This window comes from Erigeron canadensis, chromosome 8, assembly GCF_010389155.1.
Source record: "Erigeron canadensis isolate Cc75 chromosome 8, C_canadensis_v1, whole genome shotgun sequence".
NCBI lineage: Eukaryota > Viridiplantae > Streptophyta > Magnoliopsida > Asterales > Asteraceae > Erigeron > Erigeron canadensis.
This window is the reverse complement of record NC_057768.1, coordinates 36,753,647-36,771,234: the sequence shown is the minus strand read 5'-3', so window position 1 is coordinate 36,771,234 and position 17,588 is coordinate 36,753,647. Positions and strand designations below refer to the sequence as shown.

Genomic DNA, 17,588 nt, shown 5'->3' with positions numbered 1-17,588 from the left:
TGGCTTGTTCTTTATAATCATATGAAACCAGAGGTCATTCTCATAGGGTGGAGTAAGATTTTACTAATAGTTACTCTCTTTAGCTACTGTTTTTTGTAATCTATCATATCACTACAATACAGGTTTTTGTTGGTTAAGAAGGATCACTGGCCATCAATTCCTGTCACGTGTATTTCAGGGTTTTTCTACGGCATCTTTGTTCTACTTGCTTTATTTATCTTTATATATTAGAAATAGCGATTTGCAGCTATTTGTTAGAGCTTGATTAGGTTATTGGATAACAAGTTGTTATCCAAGAAGTTCATGATAACCAATTATAGTTATTATATTTAATATATTGCAATATTTTGACTAGATCATTTTACAGGCAGCTTTATGATACGGACCCATCCCATAATAGGCTCGTATCATGCCATAGGTGTAGAACTCACTCCCAAAAGCTAGCTCAAAGGAGGAGGGGACACCTAGGCTTATTACCCACCAACCAATTCCATACTTGGCCGATGTGGGATCATATCAATACCCCACCCTTTGAAGAGCTAACTTCCTCGTTGGTCACGGCTATGTTGGTCACGGTTGACACCCTTTTCCTTGGGTCCAAGCCCCCACTCCATAGGCCACCAATCCGAGTGTTGGAACCTCGAAAGGTATGGCTTGCTCTGATACCAATTGATACGAACCCATCCCATAATAGGCTCGTATCATGCCATAGGTGTAGCACTCACTCCCAAAAGGTAGCTCAAAGGAGCAGGAGACACCTAGGCTTATAAATCGCCAACCAATCCCATACTTAGTTGATGTGGTGGGATCATATCACTTTATAACACTATGCATTATGGCTAATTGTAAATCAATGTTTATGTTTGATACATTATCATCAGAAATTGTTGCCAAAATAGCTCATGACCGGTTTTTTATACCTGATGTTGATCACTATTAAAACCAATGATTGTGTGTTCTCTCTCTGTGTATCCTTAGAAGTTGGGGGGCCTAACTGATATGTTGTTATTAGATAGATAGATGTCATCATTGTGAGGTATTCTAGTACTTCAGTGTTCTTTTTTGTAAGATATCATTGCGTTCGTAGGCCTCTCTTAGGTTAATGGTTATTGGGCAGACCAAGGGAGTTCAACTGCTCGAGTACTTTCTAGATAGGATGTTCTTGCGGCACTCTCCGAGTGGGGGGTGACTAGCTTGTTGCTAAATTTGGGTTATTATATTGGTTCTCATTTGCAGGTCATGATTGTATATAACAATTTGTAGGCCTCTGCTAGGTTCATGGTTAGTATATAGGTTCTCATTTGCAGGTCATGATTGTATATAACAATTTGTAGGCCTTTGCTAGGTTTATGGTTATTATATTGGTCTTTTTAGGGGGCGGATCAAGGGAGCTTGGGTACTTGCTAGATCGGATATTCTTGTGGCACTCTCCAAGTGGTGGAGATTGGCTTGCTCGCTAAATTCCAGCTTGGCGAATTATCATTTTGATTTCTTGGTTTATTTTTTGAGGCTGGTATGTTTCTTTTTTATTTGTAGGTCCTTATTGTATATTACGATTCGATCATAAATAGTTACATGCTTTTTGTTTCTGTTATAGTATGATATTACAACTAGTTTCTGTTAAAAGGTGGGCATGAGGAAGGGTTATGTTCCTTGTTTTGTTGATAGGTTGTTGAGCAATATTGTCCTTGCTGCCATGCGAACGAAAATCCTACTTTGTCCCATCACTATTCCCTATTACTTGATGTCTTATCTAACCTAGTGTAATGTCTATTATGGCTGGTTTATTGTTCAGAGGTTTAGACAGTACGACGGATGACTTAACGTTTGCTGTTGTTTGCTTGTTTAAGCATGGCTCTTCTATAGGTCTATGGATATTGCCGTGTTTTTGGTTTGTTTTATACTTTTAGAGGCATACAAATCTTGTTGCTTGTCATGTTTCATATTTAGATATTATGATAAGACAGCTTCATCAAAATTAGGGTTCTCGTTATGATTAGTTGTCTTTAATTGAAAATCCATGTATCTTGCTGTACTAGTTTTTCTTTTGATGACACGTTGGCTATGACTTGGACAAGGACGATGCTTATTATTTTTGTTGAATCGTACTAGAAATCTTCTGTAATTGATAACATAATTTTTTATGGTTCTCCTTGTTTATTTGCCGACCTTCCTTACCACCACCTTTACATTTAATGTAATACAGTACCCTGAATGGCTTTATTTGAGGTTAAAGATCTTCTTTGCAAGCTCTTATTATCACAATATAATGTTTATGTTGTAACAAGTCACTTGGATCTTTCGACTTTCGAGTCAACAGGCACTGTGTTTTGAATTTGCTTTGCGTCTATACTCTATAGTGTTTGCTTGGCAACTAAACTGCAATGATGATATAACCACCCGGTACTTCTGTGGTTTATACGTGGTCTTTTCGTACATGGATTTTATCTCAGTCACAGGTAAGATTTTTCTTTTCTCGTTTTTCTGGCAGGTTGTACATTCTGAAATAGGTTGTCCTTATTCTTTCATTACAAACTTTCTGTGTCTTGCTTTCATTGGCTTCATTTTATAATTTTTACCTTACCATCTTGGTGACATAGTGGATATATCTTTGGATAATGTTTCCACTTTTTGTTGGATTCACTTTCTCTCGGATGGTTATTGCTACGAGGTATTCCAGAGTTCTATGTTCTTGTTTGTTAGACGTGTCCTTATTAGGCTTATGGTTTTCTAGACAGTTCCTGATAGGAAGGCGGAGCATGGGAGGCTGATTTCTAGACACATTATACTTGCTGAATTCGCCTAGCAAGGCAGTGACTAACCTCTACTACTATATTTGAATTCTGTGTTATAAATCTGGGTTCATGGTTTCCATCCTCGGCATATATGGTTTTTGTTAGTGTTCATTTATAGGTCTTAATTGCACATGTCAGGTTTGATCATAAACACCTCACATAGTTTTCGCTACTGTTGTATTGCTGCCTTCTGGGCCCTATTCTCGACCACAATTTTCTTCTTGTGGTTCCATGGGGCTTATCAATTTTTCTTCGCTGTATGTTCCTACCATAATTATTGGCTATGTATGAGTATTATGTTTTAGTAGATGAGTGGGTCTTGATCGCACTTTCACTGTATGTTTTTTGTTATTTGGTTTCATCCTAGTGAAATGAGAACAAATATAGGGGTCTCTTGTTTATATATATTTTTAAACCAAGTTGAATAAATTTGCAGCTAACATGGTTCCATAATTGGTCATAGCTGCCTTTCTATTAGGTACGGTTTTTTGCCGTGCTAAAATGAAAATGCTTGTGAAAATTGACGTCCAAAGATGTATCACTAAAATTGATAATAATACCTTGGATAGTATATCAAGCAAGAAAATTGGATCAATGTTCTATGTTCCTAGGGCTTTATAATCTAATTATTAGATTTGGTGACCAACCGAAAAAATTTAATTTGTATAAAATAGTTTTTTGGAAATCATAAATGACAGCACAATTAGTTTTCATTTTACACTGTATAATATATTTCGTAATTGCAACTTGGATATGCCAAATTACCAATTGTTAAGTAAAACTTATATGATCAAATTGGATATCTAACAATGATTAAGGTTCACCCAAACGTTATTGAAGAGTTATACGTATACTTTAAATTCTATATTGTCAACTTGCTTAGAACTTAGGATAAAAATTACTTCTATTCCTTTGGAAATGAGATGGATACAAAAAACAAAATAATGAATAATTTGTATCCAAAAAATATTATTAATTATGATGATTGGATACCTTTGACAAAGTATGAAATGAGCATAAACAATTGAGTATAACAATGCCCCAGACCCCCAATACATTTGCAGCTGTGACCAATTATGTTGCTGCTTTTCCGTTTGCCGGTTTAAGTTACATCAATGGTCCATTTCCAGACAGTGAAGAACACACTTGTAATACAAAAAATATGTTAAATATCTCAACAATCATTGTACAGGGATGCTGCGATACATAACTTTAAAAAACAGCATAAATATTACTACTGTGATGTAATGCCTTACAATATTTCCTCATACCCTCATAATATAATCCATTACACTCATAGTTGTCGAACCAATTCTCGGGAAGAAATGAAAACTGATGAATTAGCCTGCAATCTTGTAGCTTGGATTAACAAGATTATCCAGCCCATCAACTACTTGGATCGAGTCTATAACATCACCAACCTTCAAATCGGCCAAAAAGTCCTCATTTTGGGTCACATATCCAAAGACTGCATAGCGTCCATCCAAAATGTTGGCATTGCTTGGAGTTAATTCACTCTCTTTCAAGAGCCAAAATACCTGGCTTGAGCCTGAGTTGTTTTCAAATTCCTGTAAGAGCGTATAGCGCTGATGAGTAAATGATTGTTCATTGTATGAGATTACAAGAGTTGGTACGTTAGTATCTTTACCTCTCTTGCCATGGCCATGGTTCCAAATGCATTAAAAGGGAGCTTAGTTTGAGCCTTGTACAGACCAATGTCCTGCATGATATGCATACGCTATCAATTCAATGTGTAAAAGAAAATTAACTATAACTGCATCTTATCTCTAACAGGTCCAGTTTGCTACCCGTTTTGAACAGAAAAAGATCTAAACACTACAAACCAGTTTTTCCCCGTTACCCAGCCAGCCTGACCCGTCTAGTTTGCTACCCTAGAGTTATAATTATATGCTAGAGAGATGCAGAATAACAATGGATATGAAGAAAGATGATGGAAAGGAACCATCGTAAAACTGAAACTTACTTCCAAGGTTACTCCATACACAGGTGCTTTTTCACCTTCCACCATGATTTCCAAAGGTATCGTACGCGTTTTCTCTGTACTTGGGTCAATAAAACCCTCAGCAGGCCCTTCAGGATCTCCAGTTTGAACAACAAAGCCATCGGCTGTATGAAATACAAAACACAACCATTAAGTTGTTAGAACAGACATCTTCAAAACAAACTATGAAATGTTTAATTGAGGTTTAAGATTTAAAGAAATAGTCCTGCCTCTTTGGATTTCCATGCCATCATAGAAATGCCTTTCCACCAAATCTATAAAATTTCCGGCAGTTACTGGGGCATTGTAACCGTCAAGAACAATTCTGAATACACATTCCTCAAGGTTAGGATTGTCTTTGACTTTGACTTTCATATCCACAGTCGCTCTCCCCTTCAAAAGAGGCATTTTTTGATACTCTTCTGGAATGTCATATGGGAATGCATCAACCATATCCTCTTCAACACTGCATAAATGCAATGCCCCTGCAGTCAATGACAAGGGTATAAATGAGATACCTACTTTATGAGACAGGGCTTTCCCTAGTCCTATGTTGAGAAAGACAGTCACAAGGCAGTCTTCTTGTTTGTCTACCCAAGGAATATCTATCTGGGTTAAAAATATAAAAGAAATTTCTTTTTTCCTTCTTGGCTTCTGTTGTTTCTTTTTAACCATATGTGAATATTTGGGCCAAATCTAAGGAAGTATCACGTACTTATTGGACAATTCGGGAATGCATTGATATATTTGCCTCAAAAAGAGAAGGTGTCGCAAGGCGGTTTCATCCTTTGTCTACCCAATAGTGGTCTAGATAAAAACTTCTTGAAACAATCACACTTTTAAAGTCACCATGTAGTAGAGATAGTGAATCATTTGATTCATTTGCTTAACATAGGTTGATCTATTCTGGGTTATATTTTATCTCTAACATGGTCGAAATAATAAAATTTTTAAGCTAGGCCAGAGTAAAATATAGTTAAAGAGACAAATGGGTTGGAAGTTAGTACAAGTGTAGAATAAATAGAATATTCTATAAACAACATCCTTTTTATACAACTAGAAGAATTAGTAGGTAAATCCAGCTCAACCTTTTAGGACATGTACCAAAAATTACCCATGTTGACATGTTATCAAGCTGACCCAGTATACCAACTCTAGGTTGGTGACACTTTTTTAACAAAGGTTGCAGAAGTCGCTAAACGCTCCCAGGTCGGTTGACTAGGGAGTTGAGAGTACTCGGGCCTATATGGGGAGTACTCAGGGGTCAAAGCAGACAAGGCGGGGAGTACTCGGAGTAATCGGCCGACTGGGATCGACTCGGCGCCCTCCCTTGTAATGAGCACTCGGGGAGTACTCGGCTCGACTCGGTGAGTTTTACAACAGTAATTTAAGCATGCATGACGAGTCAGTCAATTTCTAGCAATACTAGACCATCAGATACAAATTTCCTACTTCCTAAAGCCTCAAGTCTAGCTTGGACCTATAAGTACCCCTATTCTGGTAGTTACTCAGTGCTCATTCAAAGCAGTATAAGGCATAATAATACCCAATGATGATCATGTTTCATGCATGTTAATGGTCTACATCAGAGGAAATAAGAGCAGAAAAGTATTGACACTCACCCTCCAACGTACTGCAAAAGCTCCTTTTGTTTAGGTGCTACAGCCTCTCGTTTTTTATCCTCTGCGATTTTCTGAAGCTCTTCCATTCCAAATTCTAGCTTACCAAGCAATTCGATCGCATGGTCTTTCTTTGATTCAGCTACTCCTGCTATGATCATGCTCTTCCCCTGCTTAAGAGCTCTTGAAGCTTGTTTCAAATTCTACAATTAGAATGAAATACCAATCTTATCAGAAATTTACCAAATCATTTATAAAAGACTTATTTACGAGCGTTAGGATATCCAGAAAGTATTTCAATTATTTTGACAAATCAGATTCTAGTATTTTAACTTTAAGGAACAAAAAAAGAAGGCAAGGAACGGACTTTTTAAGAATATGTAGCATTGCCCAACTGTCCCTAAATTTGATTACTTTGTTGAAATTACTATCCAATTCTGTTTATTGAAGACCACAGTGGTCACTCTAAACCACACGTCCTCATTGCTACCAAATGCAAAAGAAGAAACAAGAATATTGATATGCTCACCCTTTCGACTGAATCAAGAGCTTTTGTTCCAGAATTCTTGAGACTCTCCGTAATGTCTTCAAGAGGCTTCTGCACTTCCCTGATAGCTTTATTATCAATAGGCAAAGCATATCTCAATAACGCTCCTGGGTCCTTAATCGGAGGTCCGGATATCAGCACTGCCAAATCTGGCAATGCAGGAGCAACTGCATTGGCATTACTAGGGAATCCCATTGTTGGTGCCCCAGTTGTTAAGGCAGCCGCCAAAGCAACAGATATCACCCATTCTTTTATCCCAGAAAACCTATCTTTCTGCTCATTAGAAAATAAAACAAAAGTTACATTGATAATCGATAAAAGCTATCCCTCATCAAAACAAAATCTAAACATTTACGCGAAGGAACACCTTCCAATGCACTTTCTCTTCCGCTTTGTTTTAAAAGTTCGTTTGTGTTTTTTTTTCGTAAAAAGGTATCCTTGTGTGACATTTGGGTTATTTTGTTAGCAATAAAAATGTCACATTTATATATAATGTCAAAATCATCCATGGTATGTATATGACATTAGACAGAGTTTCCATAAATATTGTAAGTGTATGTATATTTGCAGATATCAAATGGCAACTTAATTAGTAGTACCGGAAACAAATAGTGGAGTATATAATAATAATAATAATAAGTAAAACGTAACAAATAAATCAGATACAACAAACATACCTGTTGTTGTGGATTGTGTGATGAAAAATGATGATGTTTATTATTATTATTATTAGAAGAAGAGCAAACAGGTGGCGTGGTGAACCGAAGAGCATTGTTTGGAGAATGTGATAAACGACGACGACCATGACCAAACATTAATGATGTTGACGATGATGATGTTTTGTTGTAACTAGTGGTGTAAAGGGATGAACATGAAAAAATAGCTGATGCCATTTAACTTCGATTCTATATATTCTCAATTAAAAGAAAAAATGTTTAAGAAGAAAGAAGAAGAAGGTGAGAGAGTTTTTGTTTGTTTGGTGTGGTGTGGTGTGGTGTGGATAGATAAGAGTGTGATAGAGATAAGAATTTCAAGGAGAAACAAGGAACCGTAATCAGCCTCAGAGTTTAGATAAGAAAAAAAAAAAAAAAAAAAAGTACTAGTAGATAATAGATATCATCATGTTCTAGTACCCAATCTCTCTCATCACATGAGTAAATTAATTTTGAGATTCTTCCGCCACCTGCTTGTTAGAGGATGGTGAGTTTTTGACTCTTTTTTTTCCCCCCTAGAGTGAGATTTACCTTGTGGTTAAATGCAATAAAAACTTAAACATATTCACCCATAACTTTTTTGTATTTCACTATTGTTCATCAATTCACACATTTTCACACGTGGTTAGGGATGGATATGAGACCAGCACATGTCTCAATCCTAATCCAAAAACCCTGAAAAACTAATACCGATCTCAACCTCATTTGGGGTTTAACACGATATCGATACTTGAAATTTTCTCATGTGACTAACCCAGACTACAAACAAACAGTTTAGGACTTTAGGTATAAGATTTTGTTATAAATTATAATTTGTTTACATTGTATTATGATTTGATGTTAAAATAAACTTCAATTATCACTACAAACGAAAGTTTCAGGTTTTGCACTTGCCAAAACTAACAATTATTGCTCTCAAAAAATTGCATGGTAATTAGGGATGTGCATGGTTTGGTTGAAACCGATTAAGCCATTTGAACCGAGGTAAATGGTTAAATTGGTCAGTTTAAAATCAAAATTTTGAACCGTCGTTTGGTTTTAGTTTTAGAAATTGTACAATCCGGTAAAACCAAACCGGACCATTTATTTATAACAATGGTATGTTTATATATATATATATATATATTAATTTATAGTTTATTAAAATTGTCTGTTCCTTTCATCATCTTTGTATTCTAGGTATTACTCTATTAGTTTTCTATTTACGTTTTCATCTTGCTCTTTATATTGTTATCAAGTCTATACAACTTTTATGAAAATTTTAATCATATTTGTGTGCAACATTTACAATTTGTTATGTTTGTTTTGTCTAATAAAACTTATGAATATTTTTTTATGTCATGGTGTAGAATCTTAAGTGCTACTTATTAGTATATGCTTTTATACATTTAATTTTTTTTAAAAAATATAAACCATTTAACCGTACAAACCAAACCGGTTTGATTGGTTTTAGTTGGTTTGGTTTGACATAACAATTTGAACGGATTAGTTTAAAAAAAGCTAAAAGTATAATAAATCAATGATATTTTAGGTCACAATTTCATATCAACATATAATGCTTCTTTTTTTTTATATATATTCTTAAAGGCAAATTATCATACACCTATTACTAAATTGTATAAACATTCAAGATACAATCTAAGACTTTCCAAACTATCCCCTTTTTGATTATATGAGGAGTGAGACTCAAATTTAACTATACTTTTTAAAATTTAGAAAATGAAAAATTTTTAAAACAATAAAAAGTGCTTTCTGTTTTAGCATTGTAAAGGTATGAAAAAAAAAGATAGAAAACAATTATTTCCATTTTTGCTTAAACTTTTTTTAAAAGACTATGATTTGATTGCATTTAACAAAAAGTATTTTTGTAACTAAACGCTTTATATGAAAGATTCAAGGAAATGATAGATATGCATATGAAACTAATTCAAAGTATGTTCCTCTGCCAAACCAAGGAAAGGGGTAGACCGACAGTATGTATATTGTTACATTGGTACTTAGTATTTCGAAAGAAAAAGAAAACATTGTCACTTGGTTGTTTGAATAATTCATGGGAAGCATAAGGCTCGAATATACACGTATCCTTGTAAACAAGTTGTTAAACAACCTGCTGGTATGATTTTGTTTCGTGCAATATACTAGTGTGGTGAATGCTATCTGTCTAAATTCCAACAACATATGCAAACACAATAATAGAAAGCTGTCATGAATTCAGGCTAATTGTCATTTTGCAAAACGATAAAAAATCATTATAACAAACAATAATAATAAAATGTTATCTGTGAGAGTTTTTTTTTTCTCGAAAGAATCTGTGTGGAATAAATCATGATTCAACAATGCCATTCGTGGCTCACCGGTTTCACTTTCTTTTCAAGATAAAATCTTTTTCAAACCTCACTATAAATATTAGTTCTAATTTGAAGGGAACTTGCACATTACAACGATATCTCTTAAAAACGTCAATTAAATGGTGGTATTATTAGGGTGAGTGTGTGATGGTTGTATTTTATTTATTTTTTGTGTGTGTGAGATAATGCTAGATTAGGTTGTTAGGGGATAAGAAAAGTAAGGGTATTTTTGGACATTTAATGAATTAATGGATAATAATGTTTCTTAGGGTGTGTTTGACAACCAGCTTTTAGGACCTTTTAGGAGTTTTAAGTTTTAAGCTTTTAAGAAAAAACTCCTATTTGGTAAAAAACTTTGTTTGGTTAAAGGAGCTTCGAGCTTTTAAGTTTGGAAGAAAAAGCTCCTAATTGGAAAGCTAGTATCACTAACGTTTAACAAAAAGCTACAAGTTTTTAATATGCAAATTACTGAAATTGCCTTCCCATTCCCAAAACCTTTTTCTCCCGCCTCTCGTCCTTAGTGTATATATATATATATATAAACAATTGTTTCAGCCTTTGAGGACCGTCCTTGTGGTGTCGCCATTGACTTGGCCGGAAGGATGACAGCTTCACGCCATCTTCCCTCACATCTTGTCACCGTCGTTGATTTGGTGGAGGGTTCTGTTTCTTTGCAGAGAAGACAAGGAGAAAATGAGAGTGGGAAAATCAATGTTAAAATTGATTCACTTGTATAAACAAAGATAGTATGTTCACGGTTCGTCACCTGGGAGTCTTGCCATGAGTTTTTAATCCTTAAATATTAGAAGAAAAAAATCCATTTTCATGACTGATGGGTCTTCAACAAATTTGCAGAGCACTCACGTGGTTTTTGACTTCTTATAAAGTGGTTTTTGATGAAGTACAAAAAGATGTGCATTATGTTTTATATATTTATAAAAATTTTACAAATTGGTTTAAATGTATTTTAGTCATGTCTACTATTGTCATTTTACATCTTTTATCAATAGCTTCAGCTACTCTATCAAACACTTAAATATATCTAAAAAGCTTCAGCTAAAATCTACCAGCTATAGCTTCTAGCTACCAGCTACAGCTTCTAGCTACCAGCTAACAGCTTACAGCCAGTTTTGCCAAACATACCCTTAGAGTAGGGACATACTTGATAATTTAAAAGTTGGAAAGTTTAATATGAAAAAAGTTTAATAATATTGCTAATTAGCACGATGATACTTTGTTAAATTAGCCGTTTGGATTGTTTATTTTATTTTTATTTTGTCATTTTCTAAATATTTGAACATGTTTTAGATAAAAGATCAACAATATCATTTTATCTACTTTCCTTTAACTGGGTCATTTTATTGAGAGAATAAGAACATGTCACACATTTGAATAGATTACTTTTGATCCATTTGGAAGTGAGTAATATTTTAAGTTTATGACGCTTGGAATATATGATCAACCAATTTCATATCTTAAGTTAGCTTTGCAAAATTTAAATATTAATTTAAATATTGTCATTTACTCGTATATTAATACTGTTATATCTAAAAGTGTCATGTCAATATATAATGGACATTAATTGTTATCGTATTTGGGGCTCAATAAGGAAAACAACATCCTTCTATAATTCTATTAGATTAATACTCGTAATAGATATAAAAAAAATATTTATTTAAACATCAAAAGAGATATTAGCATGTCCAAACATCTAAAATAACTATAAAAAGAATCCCAACAACAACATGCAGTACAGCTGAAAAAAACACCGAAATAGACAAATAGTAGTACTACAATCGTGAAAATCAGATATGAGACTTGGAAACAAATATGTAACTTTGTCTTTGTGTGAATTGGATTGATTGAGAAGAGGAAAAATACAGATTACTAGATTAGAAGGAAAAGAAAATCTATGTATGTGTGATGTAGTGATGTGAATTGATTTGAGAATGAAAAAGGGCTTACTTACTTTTAATTGGGCCTAATTGTAAAAATGTAAAAAGCTGTTGGGCTTTTTCTAGAGTGGGCCTGTAACCCCTTGGACCTTGGTTACCTACTGGCTAGTGTGCGTCCGCCACTATTGACATCTAAAATTTACACGCGCAAGCGCAACACACAATTCTAATTTCCAACTTTCCATAATGTTCAAGTTTAAAGCAACTAAGGATGGTGGATTCGTGGCACTGCTTGCTTAGGACTATAGTCGAAGGATGGTAGTGTAGTATAGGGACTTTTTCTTTTCTTTTTTTCTTTTTTCTAAAGTTAGTTTTGATTCAGACGTGTTGGAGGCAATTTATTAGCGATGTGTTGGACTTCCAACCTCCTCCTCATGTAAAATACCTTGAGATGAGAAACCCAAGACTCAAACCTGAGACCTTGGGAAAAACTCACATCCGAGACCCACATTGTGGATTTAGAAGATACCCTGACCAACCCACCTAAGTAGAGTTGGTTATAGGGACTTGTTGAATACATAGTGGCTATATAAGGGTGGGTTATTTATAGTACAAACATTTAAAAAAGTACAAGGTTTTTCCTCATTCTTCTTTTTTTTTTCCTTTCCATCTCCGACCACCACTACCACCACCATGATCATCTCCGACCACCACCATGATCCTTCGGCGATGGCGACCATCTCCAGCGAGACTTACACATGTGTAAGTTAACTTTCTGTCGAGAATCAGATTCGTTTTTTGGTGGATACGGTACCGGCCAGAGGCCTTCATCCGTTCTAAGCTGACCGTCAAGGATGTATATGGGAATTGTATGGATTTGATGGACGACGATCCAAGAGATGGTGACGGTTTGCTACGGTACGGGCGAAGCCCTTGCTGCCGGCGGCACCGCCGTGGTTAGGGTGGTCAGAGATGATGGTGGGTGATGGTGGTTGTCTCGCAAAGGAAAAAGTCTAAAAGTTTTAAATCCTAAAATACTAAAAAAGTTGTACTTACACATGTGTAAGTCTCGTCGGATATGGTCAACGTCGCCAGAGGATCCTGGTGGTGGTCGAAGATGATCATGGTGGTGGTGGCGGCGGTGGTCGGAGATGGAAGGAAGGAGGAAAAACCTTATACTTTTTGTACTTTTTTAAATGTTTATACCATAATTATATTTCTCATATATATATATATATATATGGTAACACTCCGGTGAGAACACTTTTAAAATAAGAATGGTGAAAACACTTAAAAACATCATTTTGATTCATTAAAAGTCCATAAAACTAACATAGTGCATAATTAATTATCATTATTTAAGTGTTTAACAACACATTGATCCTTCAAAATCAAAAAAATTACGTTTTTTGTTTTGTGCATCCATCTTGGATGCATATTATCAAAATGATGCATCCAACAAAAAACGTGATTTTTTTCGATTTTGACGGATCTATGTGTTGTTAAACACTTAAATAATGATAATTAGTTATGCACTATGTCAGTTTTATGGACTTTTAATACATCAAAATGTAGTTTTTAAGTGTTCTTATTTGTTTTCATTTTAAGTTGGTTCTCATTTGATTGTCAATATATATATATATATTATATTTTTAGTTATTTTAGTTATAATTATTACTAAGTTGGATATCTAATGAAGAATATGATCACAGTTTTTCTTCAATTTAATTTGAAATTTAGGACAAAATATAAATAAATTAGAGATATGGATAGAGTATCCAAATCTTAGCGGTATTCCATGTAACTTAACAACAAAGAGGTTTTACATTTGAGTACCATAAGAAACATTTGTATAGATATTTGTGAACATAGAAGGCCAAAGATTCTTTTATTTTACGTTAATAAAGATAGATATTGGATAAATTGGCTCTCTTAAAACAGTATCTTGTATTGAATCTCTTATCTAAGTACAATTACAACAACACGATGCACCACCATTCAAAACATGAAATTAAAAACTTAGGATATCCCTTCATAAGTGATTCCGCCGTTAACTATATTTTCTCTACGATGGCTACAAGAATGTCACGACAAATATAACACTCTATATATTATAGTTTGACGCTGTACCCAATAAAACAAACATTCTTCATTCTAGCTATTTTCCATATAAACAAAACTTACAAACATAACATCTTTCGTCACACCACACAAAACATTTGTTCATTTCCTCAAACTCATTTCAAAATAATCTTGCCAATAATTTTCTATGGAATCTCGAAAACTAGTTATTATTGTTGCTGCTTACATCTTCGTGTTGTTTTCGTCTAATAATAATACAATCAAGAACATAGTTTGTCAGCATTATTTACCAAGTGATCAGTGTCCACTTGAGTTCAAGAACCTTACAAGTTCATTTATAAACTCGACGTGTTCAGAAGGGACGTGGAATGATTTTCTACGAGATAAATGTTGTAAAGAGCCGTTTAATGTGTACTTAGATGCTCTGGCGTTACATGCTAATCAAACGGGCAAGATTTACTTGGATTTGGATGAACAAACGAGTTGTTTGAAAAAAATAAAGGATAATGTAACAAATGTTTTTACTTGTGGATATGAGAAGCTGACAAATGGTAAAAAAGGCTGCTCGGGTTTATCTGTTCAAGATGTGCTTACCGAGCTGAAAGATGACATGGATAGTTTTGAATCGGGCTGCCGTTCATTAGGCGATAATGGTGGTTACTGGAATCAAACGTGTTGGAATTGCGTAAAGAGTTGGAATGAGATCAAAGGGATAAAAGATGGAGATGGTGATGCTGATTTATGTAGATTTGCGGTGCTGACTTCATTCACGAGTAGTAGAATAGATGATCATTTTTGGATGAACAACATACGAAAATGCCTTGGCCAGCAGGTTTTCTATGAGGGTATGGATTATGAATTTATGATACAAGAAAGTTAAGAATGAAGAACTTAAAAATTACAATGGTTGTACAAGAAAGTCTTACACTTGTACACAATTTTGAATGTCAACGTTTGAATTAATTAGATATATACAAGAAAAAGAATCAATGGGTCTGTCTTAACTTGTTACAAGTTTTATGTAGAGATACTTAGCCTCTTCATTATCTTCTGCAGATGTTAACATGGATACTGCAGAAAAAAAGAAAAAAGAATCAGGTATGCTCTCAACTGGGGCTCTAGACTCTGTGTTTCGGTGATTCCTTTAACAAATAGACCCACTCTGCTAAAATGTTAGCATATGTTATGTTAAAACAGACAACTATGTAATTGGACTACTATCCGGGATTTTAGCTTTGGTAGTTGTGTTCGCATATATCATGGCAAGACGATGCCGTAAATTGGATGCAGAATCACGGGAAGAAGGTACATCTACTGATCTGTTATACATATAGATAGATATTGGTAACTTCGATTATAGGAGGTACTTTAACCCATCAATATGTGTTGTGTTTTATCTCAAACGGGTTATATCAAGAAACTCAACTAAGAGGTGCAATTCAGAAAGGTTGAAGGGCACCCTAAATCCCAAAGTCTGTTTTGATCACAAACAATTTTCTAAATCATATTAAAAATGATTTAGAGTTGCTCCGTATTACAATTATGAATTACAGTATTTATGTCTAGATAAAATTCAATAATATTGTTAATGGGTCGTCCCAACTTGACCCTGCCCTTACTACAAGTAAATTGTTTCAACTTGAACCCATTTTGACCCAGACCATTGCCCAACCCGCCCAATCATAGGTAAAGCTTTGATGAAGTATAAATTTTAAAGTAGGTGGTCTATAAGTTTACAGGCATGAAGCATGATCTACCAAAGAAGTCTCGATATCTAAAAGTTCACATTAAGGAAATCCTTTATGCTACTAACAACTTAGATCAATCAAACTACATTGGTGAAGGAACTGCAGGTAAGCACAATGAATCCCCTCACGATATATTTAGCAGCATTGCAACATGGTAATTCGATGTAAGCGTTACAGGCAAGGTGTATAGGGGAGTACTGTCAAATAAACAACATGTTGCGATCAAGCATATCATCGATGATGGGTTTGTAGAAACATTTCTGAGAGAAGTTAGGAATCTTGCCCTTGTCAGACATCCGAATCTTGTGACATTATTAGGGTACTGTGACTATGGAGATGAATGTTTCCTCATTTATGAACTATGTACTAACGGGAATCTCTCTGAATGGCTTTTTGGTAGTCCCTTTTACATTTCTTTTGCTGGTTAACAGAATTGAAGGGTAAAATACTTTGGGGGGAGATTTCTATTTCAGTAACTTCCTTTGTTTTAATGTAAAGGTAAACTAGCTATAAACTCTTTTGACATAATCTCATATGTCACATGATAGCAGAGGTGTTATTAACTTTTGCCATGTTGACCCATCTCTGGATTGGCTTATATATATGACTGCTGGAAACGGGTTAACTTTCAAAATATAGAAAAGTTTTTGAAAATTGTCACCCGAAATAGAAATCCACCTACAGTACCTTACCCTTTTTTGATTAACTTCTAATGAGCTCATTTTGTGATCAGGAAAGAATGGTGTGTTATCATGGACTCAAAGGCTTGAGATTGCAGTAGATTGTGCTCGAGGACTTTGGTTTCTCCACACATATTCTGAGGGTTGCATTGTTCATCGTGATATTAAGGTCTGGGTGTAATCCTTTTTAGCAAGAAAGCTTTATGTTACTGTGAAATGAAGTACTACATATTTAAGTCTTCTACAAATCTGCAGCCTACAAACATACTCTTAGGGCCAAACTATGAGGCCAAGCTTTCTGATTTTGGATTGTCCAAGGTTATTGACATTGGTGAAACATACGCAAGCTCAGAGGTCAGAGGAACATTTGGTTATGTTGACCCAGAGTACCAAGGTGACCGTCAAGTCAATGCAGCAGGCGACGTTTACAGCTTTGGAATAGTACTTTTACAACTTCTTTCAGGAAGGAGAGTTATTAATATGAATGCAAGCAAACCTATGCCACTGGAAAGGATGGTAAACATCTTTAGATTGTTACTATATCTAAATTTTACTTTTTTTTATATATAAATAAAGGTCATCGCTAAAGATTAAGAAATCATACACGCAGGCAAGGTCACTCACCAAAGGCGGAAGCATAGTAGGATTTGCTGATCCAAAGCTTGAAGGTGAATACTCTGCAGAAGCATTTAAACTTACATTTATGTTGGCTCTTTCGTGCACGGGGCACAAGCAAGAACGGCCATCCATGAACCAAGTTGTTGAGAAATTGGAGGAGGCTCATAATATATCGGTCAATGCCAAGGCTTCATACCTTCATAAGGCAAAAGACTAGTCATTAACTTAACATCAAGCTCATCTTGTATGTAAAAATACAAGATACATTGTGATTTTCAGTACTTGTGCCATACATATGGCCAACAGTCAATTCTTGTCACACCAATTTCGGGTTACACCTGAAATTTTGAAAAAAATTAGTCAGGTTTAGAATCTCTTAAACACAAAAAAGTCAGCATCCAATTTCAAGTGTGACACCACTGGCATTACGATAGGCTTTATTCAATTTAGAGTTCATAAAAAGATCAATAAAAATACATTGCAAACTACTGGCCTAGTTTTTTATGCTTTCTGTGAATTCTCTTAAAAGAATAGTATTTTT

General features: G+C 34.8%; 2 protein-coding genes and 1 long non-coding RNA gene across 3 annotated transcripts; 2 read left to right on the top strand and 1 right to left on the bottom strand.

Moving 5' to 3' along the window:
* Window positions 1–3,944: 3,944 nt before the first annotated feature.
* LOC122578630 (peptidyl-prolyl cis-trans isomerase CYP38, chloroplastic) lies at window positions 3,945–7,954 on the bottom strand. The gene is made up of 7 exons (XM_043750628.1): window positions 7,641–7,954; window positions 6,946–7,236; window positions 6,420–6,619; window positions 5,028–5,263; window positions 4,780–4,922; window positions 4,444–4,515; window positions 3,945–4,363 (listed from the first exon to the last, which is right to left on the bottom strand). Exons 1-7 carry the CDS (start codon window positions 7,854–7,856, stop codon window positions 4,136–4,138), a joined length of 1,386 nt encoding a protein of 461 aa, XP_043606563.1. The 5' UTR covers window positions 7,857–7,954; the 3' UTR covers window positions 3,945–4,135.
* A 6,855-nt stretch (window positions 7,955–14,809) lies between these two features.
* Window positions 14,810–15,220, top strand: LOC122609899. The gene is made up of 3 exons (XR_006325415.1): window positions 14,810–14,846; window positions 15,058–15,099; window positions 15,199–15,220. It is a non-coding gene; the product is annotated as an uncharacterized LOC122609899 (long non-coding RNA).
* A 522-nt stretch (window positions 15,221–15,742) lies between these two features.
* LOC122610746 (receptor-like protein kinase At3g21340) lies at window positions 15,743–17,264 on the top strand. Its single transcript, XM_043783707.1, has 5 exons — window positions 15,743–15,854; window positions 15,927–16,145; window positions 16,483–16,598; window positions 16,685–16,945; window positions 17,040–17,264. Exons 1-5 carry the CDS (start codon window positions 15,743–15,745, stop codon window positions 17,262–17,264), a joined length of 933 nt encoding a protein of 310 aa, XP_043639642.1.
* The last annotated feature ends 324 nt before the right edge of the window (window positions 17,265–17,588 follow it).